The following is an 8,881-nucleotide window of genomic DNA, read 5'->3' as shown; positions in this document are numbered from 1 at the left end:
TATTTCTGTTACACTGATCTGTTTTTTGAAGGAATTCTGATTCTTGCATCTGATTGTGACACACGGAGAATTTTTGTAATTTTTCTGAAATATTTCCTTGCTACAGAAAATATGTGGACTTATATCTGTACCATCACTTTGCCTGGAAAAGAGGAAGAAAAGGGAGAAGCCAGCGTTTGCTAAGTATGAGAGAAACACAGAAACTGCTGCAGGCAATAGGTGCCGTATATTCTCCAATAATGTTAGTATTTAACCCTGAGAAAACTGTGCTAAAGACGAGCAAGAGTAAAATTGACTAGCTGTTTAAGAAAATTACTTCTATCATAGGGATGGTCATTTTGGTGATGTAATGAGGTGGATCAAAGACAGTATGATGGCAGTCAAGAGAAAGAAATCGGACAAAAAGGAGAGGCGCCACGGGCAACTGCATCACAAGATGTTTGTAGGAGAGAGACAAGAGTTTGTAGGAGAGAGCTCCAAGACACAGGTGTGATTTGATGGAGCTGGCTGTGCCATGGGACATAACATAACACTAATGAAAAATCAGTTTTGACCATGGAGCAGACCAGAAACTTGGTGAGAGAGTGGATCGCTGGAGATGATGTATGTTCCACCTTTGTGCGTGTACATAGCACAGGGGCAAAGCCCACGCCTTGTGTTTCTAGGCCCTGAATTGTTAAGTGTACCTTGCATTTCTAGGACCTAAAATCTTGACAAAGTCAAAGCAGTATTACACCAGCTGTGAGCTCTAGAGGCCAGATGAAGCCATGATTTGGCAGCATGAAGTATTCACCAAAGTATTGCAACATAGCCAGTCTTGGGGAAGAAAACTAGATAAAACAAAATTGCTTAAACATTGAAGGACAAGATCTGGGGTAAGATTTTGGGGAAAAAGGTGTTCTTGAGCACATAAACCCTTCTTTGGGTCAAATCTCACCTCTCCCGATTTCTTTAAAACATATTTAAAATGAGCTTGATTACAGTGTTACAACAGTTCTAGAGACAAATGCGACAGTTGCAAGTGCTGTGCTTGTCACTTCTGTCACTTGGTATCTGAACTGAGGGATGAGGCGACAAAATTTGGCCCTTAGCTCCGCTGATGTCAGGTACCTGCAGTGTCAGCATACTCCGGTCATGCTCGAGCTCTGAAATTAAAGTGTCTGCGGGCAGGATCCCAAGTGCAGGATGGAGCTCAGATGTCCCTAGCTGCCCGGTATGAAAATGCTGATGTGGGCTGGTGGCACAGGCCAGGTTCCCCCCTCCCAGCTGGCTTTGTACCTCCCAGTAGCTACAGCCTCTGCTTGCAGGCATGGAGCAAGAGAAGGCTGCTGCTGACTCGTGTCAAACAGATATTTGCCTGTTTTCCTCTCCTCTCAGAGGGCTCCCTTCCCCTGCCTCTCCATCTCACTCCTGTCTACACCCCAGAGCACTATCAGATTAATTTTTTTGTGTTTAAATATCCTTTCTCTTGTTAAAATCCAAAGCTGCTTTGGATTTTCTCCATCCTGCATTTTAGTGGAAATATGTAATTGAAAATACAACTGAAAACACTCCTCCTTTCTTACAATAAAACTGGAATATTCTTGGTTTCTATGTAGCTAAAAAGACTTATCGATGTCTCTTGAGAAACTGCACATCCTTTTCTGTGTCAGTTTTCTCTGTAACGCTTCATTGATGCTTTGTTGCTGCTGCAGCCATGAAGACTGACACACAACAAATCCAGTGGGAAGATGATTTGATTAGGTTATGTAAATGGAAGAATAAAGAAATTATTTTAATATATTACAGTTACAGCTGTCTACGCCATTTTGCCAGGAGTTTCTTGGAAATATTGCTTTCATTTACTTAATTTTCACTAAAGCTGATTAAAATATTGTAGGTTTCTTTGTCAAAAAAAACCCCATTATAACTTAAAATTGGATGCTGACTATTGAGTATTAATTTACCTGAACTCATGTCGTCTTTGGCATATTTTCATTTTGCATAGAAAAATTACTGCCTGTAAACTAAGACCTGTAATTTAAATCTTGAAGAATTTCTTTTGGAAATGCTACTGCAGTGTCTCCAGAGAACTGCCATTTGGATGTTTTATGTTATTGCTCACTTTCTTCACCTCCAGAACATGCCTGCCTTCAGAACTATAGTTATATCAGTGACTTCATGCTAAATATTTGTTAAGTGCTCTGCAGTATTAAGGTATAAAAGAAAAATCAGCATAGCACTTGCAAAAATCAATCAATCTATTTCTCAAAAAGTTTTCAGCTGGCGTTTTTGCAACCCAAAGATATTACTTTTTTTTTGTTTGGTACCCCTATTTTAATAATAGGTTTTGTTGACTTTTTTTCTTTAAAGCTGCCTTTGCCTGTGGGCCCCACGAGAGGGTAGGAAATCCTTTCTCACTGTTCAGGCTGTAACAGAAAAGATTAAAAATAAAAGTGAACTTAACTATTCTGACTGCAGGCAGGTACTGCAGATAATACCTGTGAGTTGCTGAGTTGGAAACCAATTAAGAATAAAAATACAGCAATTGTTTGAATAAAGATCACTGGTTTTGAAGACGCCTCTAAATGTTGCTGTTAGAGGCATTACAAGAGGGAGGCTGTGTCGGTTACCTGGCCGGGATACTCTTAAGCATGTCTTGCTGTCCTGCATTTTCAAACTGGGATGTACCAAAGAGGAAGAGGACCATGGAGGTTCTCTCAGACTGAGGTGCCCACCTGGATGTGGGAGCCCGAACACCCTCCTGAATCCAGGACTGGAAATGTGTCCTCCAAGGGCAACATCAGCTCTTGCTGGAATCATTCACAGAAAAAAGATACGAGAAGTCCTAACTCTTCTGGCTGCTGCCCTGAGGAGAAGAACATGGTGTGGATTTGACATAGACCAAAATTCATGCTAAAACAGTTCACTCTGTAGTTTGGAAAAATAGATTAATGGGTGAGCATTTGTTCAGGAAAAAAACCAACCAAACCAAATCAAACAAAAAACCAAACCAACTTAAAATGATCTTTAAAGAGAGGAAAAAATGAAGAGATCTGCAGTGCTTGCATCAGAACACAAATGGTGTACCTCATTGAACTGAATGTGATTAATATGTTAAAGCAACAGACACTTAGGTTCTCCTGTGTGCCAGCAGATTTGGTCCACAAAAAATCCCTGTTACTCTGATGCCCTAGGTTTTGTGCAAAGCAGTGCTTGCTTTGTTTAGCACAAAGTTTAGCACCAGCACCAAGTTTAACAGCAGGTGGAACAGCACGGCATACCACAAAGTCGTTGAGGAACCAAATCCCACCATCTGACAGATGTGCAAGTTCTCTTGGCCATAAGAACTACTGAAGAACAACTAGCTGCAGGCTGCAAGCTGGGTAGCAAGACTGACTAAGTAGGTACTGCTTTAGCATCCAAGGGCACACACTGGACATGCACAAGGACATGACACACTGAAGCTTCACTGGTAGCTCAAAATTATTCCCTGAAGATTTGAGTCTGGAAGAAATATCTTTTTATGAGATGTAATGTTTTGGGCTGACTCTGAATGACTTATGCTATATGTTAATGAAGTAATTTAATCACTACTTAAAATGTCTCCAATTGCATCATATGCCACCAGATAGACATTTAATACATAGAAGAATTTTCAGAAATGCCTAAACGTGGACTTAGAGACTTAATTAGACACCTAACATTAACTTAACACCTTCTTGTGTAACTAACAAAGGATTAAAACTCACTCTGCAGAATAGTTGTGTACAGTTACAAATACTGCTGGCAGGAAACATTGTGAAGACACTTAAAAAGGATCTGCAGTAGCTTTCAAGTCTAGTGTTATATTTTTTGTAGCCCGTCGTCTGACTCATGGTTTCCCTGCTGGAAGGATCTCCATATATTAATGGATTGCAGAAAGAATTTAAATACCCAAGCCAGTTTAGAGCATCAAACAAAAGTAAAGGAATTGACAAATTTAAAAATGGATCAATTAAGATTGTGAAAAAGCAAGAAACCAGCATATCAAGAAACCCAGCATAACTATACCTAAAGTCTTGTCAGCTTTCCTATCTTTATTCTTAGAAAGTTCATTTTTCTTAACAGTTTCTGTGTGTCTGGCTCAACTCACATGTGTGCCTTTGGGAGACTGTAAACATTTTAACATAAATCCCTATTAAAATACAAACAGGAACAAAAAAACCAACTGTAAATAAAACAGTCCCCTACAGTTTGTTGAACACAATAGGGCACAAGCTCAAGCATTTAACCATCATTTCATAGCCCTCAATTCCAGAAGCATAAGCTTCTGAGAAAACCACACCAAAAGCAAGAGCAGCGGGCACTGACCAGCAGACTGCTATGATTTGTTTTATGGCCACAACAGTCATGGTGCTGGTGTAATGCAGAGGGTGGCAGATTGCATAAAACCGATCCACAGCAATGGAACAAAGATGGAAAGTGGAAGCTAAGCAGAGCATCAGGTCGAAACCATAGTGAACTTTGCAGAATGTCATCCCAAAACCCCAGCAGTTCTCCACGGGTCTCACCATGCTGTAGGGTGTAATGGCAAAATCCAGCAGGAAATCCGTGATGGCCATGGATAGGATGATGAAATTGGTCAGAGAATGAAGCTACTTGAAATATGAGATGGAAACGATTATGGCCAGATTTCCTAAGATGGTGAGAATGAACAGAAACGTTACCCCTCGTACCCCTGCTGAACTAAAGCTCTCAGGACAGGATGTTTCCAAACTCGGAGCAAACAGTCAAATCCCTTGAGATATTCGGAGAAAGCATAACCTATCCTTTATTAGACTTTTCTATTGGAGATGCAGTTCCATAGGCAGATTTAATTTTCACAAGTTTCCAAAAGGTTCCAAATCCTAACATGAGAATATAAGACAAAGTAAGTCAAGAGCATGAACTCAATTACTAAAAGTGAAATGTGGTAACTCAGGGGCAAACTTTTTCTTGACTTAAATAGGGACCAACTTCAACTCATTATTTTTTCTGAAATGGTACATGAAATCTGATAACTGGAAGCTATCATAAAACTCATTGCATATAATATTTAAAACAAAGCAGTTGAAAGTAAACTTAATTACCTCTTAAATTAACTAAATTACAAGATAACCTCAATTTTATTTTGTGCATTCTATTGTATCTGGAACATTTGGTTCTTGTATTTTATATACATCATGATATTAGTAATTTTAAGAAAAAGATGCATAGACAAAGAAACCCCTTAAGTCAATTCAATCTGTAAATACTCTATAGGATTTATTTCTTTCTTCAATCTTAGAATGTTGATCTTTTTTCTGTAGGAGAAATGTTATGCCAGCTGACATACCTCAGCTTTCTTGGAGATTTCAGTTGAGCGCTGTTGACCTAGCTAAATGCTCATCTTAAGACTCATAAATCAGCTGCCAAAACCCCCTTTTCCAAATTATTTATGATGCCAAACTCACCTGCTGTGGATTATGAAGTACTAGCAATGAATGCATCTGATGGAAATCGGTTGTAAAATTGGTATGATGAGAAATATTATTTTCTTTCCCTAGATATACACTTGTTTTCTATCATTATAATTCCACTAACTAAAAGGGAATGGTGACAGGCTGAGTTTTGTCTTTTGTAACAGACTGTGGTCCAGCTGCAGTAGTTACAAATGAATACACAAGTGAATATTTTCAAGGGGCAAAAAAATTCCCTTAATTTATCTGGGGAGAACCAGACCCATTTCTTCCACCTCTTTTACCACTAACTTGTTTTGGTCTAAGAGCAAATTTAGAAATAGAAGCAGAAAGAGGTACTCTTCTCCATAGCAATTTAACCCATTTAAAAGGAACTTGAGAAGCAGCTTGGACTTCTTACAATAGGTATCACCCTGGAAGATTAAAAAGAGTGCTTGGCAGTCAGTTTTATAAGCTAATCCTACCTGCATCTCTTTTAATAATACCATCAATAGATTCTTTAAGTAGACATTGTCCTGTTCTGTTACTGTCCTACAAAACTGCAATGTCAGTAAGAGGCAGACCCTCTCTGTAACTTGTCTCAGATTAATGAAAGGTGGGAAGTTGCTTTTCTTTCATGATGTTACATTTAAGTCCCAGGAGATTTTGAGTTAAAAATATGCATGTAATTTATGGGTTTACATCAACAGGAGACAAACAAGGCCAAGAGTCTGTATTCCCAAGGCCATTATTTTTGTTTGCTCTGTTATTTGTTTACCCTCATGTACAGGGGAGCTATTTTGGTGACTTAAGGTAGGTACAAGTCATATCAAAATGAGCCTTTGAAAGGAAAGGCTAAAGGTAAAGGTGGGAAAAAGTTGTTCAGGTTTTTGTCTACTTTAGTGGCTGATACATTCTTTCACATTTTTTAATAATTACCATTTCTAATGAAACTTAGAAATGAAGTGTTTAATAACCTTGAAGAGGATCACCCTCTTTTAATTTGATGGGCTGGAACAGCACTTTCTTTCATGCTGGCTGTATCTGCAGGTTTGCATAACGTACAGAAAGTCTTCCCCAGGCATTACAGAAACAGATAAAAGAAGTGTTAATTTTGGGTCAATCTGTTATTGGACAATCTATTATTTATAAAGAAATAAAAAGCAGGAAAGGTAGTATTTATTTTGTTACAAGAAAAGACAAAATTAATTCACAATTAATGTGAATAAGTGGAGTCCGCTCAGGCCAGAGTTGGATGTTCAGATAATGCTGGCCCTTTTGCAGGTGTATTGAAGACGCATTACAAGTCTAAGGGTAAAAGACTGCTATTCAGCAGAGACTGGATTTTTTATTGAATGAGATATACAGTATGTCGTAAGAACAAGGCAGAAAATAAACATGGTTTTTAAAATTAATTAAGGGAAAAGTAAGAACATTTAGAGGCATCTACCTTTATGGCAGCTGCTTTAAAGACAAATAAGAAAACTTTCTATTGGAAATGAAATGCAAATCTTTGGGATTATCTACAACAGAATCATTTACAGACTCCAAAAAGAGTAAAATTTTGTCAGTGTGTACAGGAGAAATATTTGATCTTTGAGATCTGTCAGTATTTTTGGAACAGGCACGTCTATTAACTTTATTTTTAAGTAATCAAGTGAGACCTTCACACAGATGATACTTTATTAAAAGAAGTTACTAAAACATAAATCTGTGCAGAAATCTATGCAGACACAATTATAATAGATGAAAAAAAAACCAACCTGTGGAAAGAGTCTATGCTTGAAAAAGCATTACCTTCAGAAAGCTGTGTTCCATGTGCCTCACCATTGGTCCTCCTTTCAGCATGGGACAGAAGACAGTGATGAAGGAACAATTTGACACCTCACCTTTCAGAAATGAAATGTCTAAAACCTGCTAACAAATGCATAGGAACTGAAACCTTTGTAAAAGAAACTGTTCAATTGGGTTAAAGCAAGACTACAGAAAAGACCTTAGATATTGTCTTTGAACGTTAGTCATATGAGGCACTGCTGTACTGCAAAGGCAGTGTGGAGAGAAAATTGTTGTAGTCATTATTCTCACTGATAAAACAGTTTAGTTTTATTACAGCCTATGAGTTTCCTTCATGTTGTATCTCATCGTTTCCGTGTTGTTCTTAATTATTGATTTGAGACAGCCATTTGGTTGCTTACTACTAACTGCTCTTATTCCTCTGGGCTGGCTTCAGTAAAGCAGAAATCACAGCAATAGAGAGCAAAAGACAAGCTCAAATTTTCTCAAATAATTTTTTTCTCCTGTTGGTAACTGAGAAAATCCAAAGGGTATAGGATGCATCCTGTTTTCAGTGACCTCTCTTTAACTGACAGATATCTTTTAGTCAATAGCTGTGAATAATCAGTGTTTAAGGAGATTGACTTTTCCTATACCTATGGAAAATCAGAAGTTGGGACATCTAGAAGTGGGCAGTAGAACTTACCTGTGGATCCAGTCTCTTAGGAAATGAATTTTATAAAGGCTATTGCATAGTTATCACACAGAAACATTTTCAATTACCTATGCAGTTGGTTGGATTTAAAGTGGCAGCATGAAGGTGGAAAGTTCTTATTAGAGAACGTACAAAGTAGGAAACTAAATTTAGTTGGAAAAATCTGGTTGTGCAAGACTATGTAATATTATGCAAGGCTGAATAAATATGGGAATTAAACTTCATGGAATCACAGAATGGTTGAGGTTGGAAGGGTACACTCTGCCTGTTATCCAGATCATTAATGAAGATGTTGAACAGGATTGGACCCAGTGTTCACCCCTGGGGTATAGTTGCTGGCTGTAAGAGTTGGTCTGAAGAACAACATTGTCTTAACCTTGTCATCAGGGATATGGACAATAAGGTACCCCAAAAGTTAGGCTAACATCTTGACATGAGTCTGCAGCAGCCTGCCTGAGATGCAGTTGCTGATCCCAAGAATGGAATGTGGTATGAACACTCCGGGAGGGAGAGATGCATGGCATGAAGAGTGCCATGTATGAACACTCTGGGAGGGAGAGCTGCATGGTACAAAGAGTGCTGTGCAGTTCTCTGGTACCAGGGACGAGCCTGAGCTGATAAGGTGGACTGCATAACTGCTGTCAAGAAAGGCTGATCAGCATCGATGGAGCCAAGAAGAGGCAGAGATACAGAGGAGGAGCAAGGTGTGTTACTTGGTATAAAAGATGGCTCCTCAGCACCCAAATTTTGGAAGCTTTCCCCACCAAGGATCATGATGATCGTTAGGACTGGCAGGACGCTGCCTGGACCTGGGACCATAGGGACACTTTGGACCCATGGTGGTAGCTGTCAATCTCTTTCCTCTTTTCACTCTACTTTTCCCTTTTCTTTCACCCTCTATCTATCACGCGCCGCTTTACAGGCGAACAATAAAGTTTCACCGCTTGATTGAAGC

General features: G+C 38.9%; 1 protein-coding gene across 1 annotated transcript; it reads right to left on the bottom strand.

The window, feature by feature from the left end:
- Positions 1–2,396: 2,396 nt before the first annotated feature.
- LOC104344398 (trace amine-associated receptor 2) lies at positions 2,397–4,782 on the bottom strand. The gene is given in 5 exon segments (XM_009948522.2): positions 2,397–2,408; positions 3,732–3,997; positions 4,000–4,087; positions 4,089–4,728; positions 4,730–4,782. Coding segments are annotated over 5 exon segments (1,059 nt in total).
- Positions 4,783–8,881: the final 4,099 nt, after the last annotated feature.

Source organism: Leptosomus discolor, chromosome 2 (genome assembly GCF_034619465.1).
Source record: "Leptosomus discolor isolate bLepDis1 chromosome 2, bLepDis1.hap2, whole genome shotgun sequence".
Classification (NCBI taxonomy): domain Eukaryota; kingdom Metazoa; phylum Chordata; class Aves; order Leptosomiformes; family Leptosomidae; genus Leptosomus; species Leptosomus discolor.
This window is presented reverse-complemented; position numbering and strand designations above follow the sequence as displayed.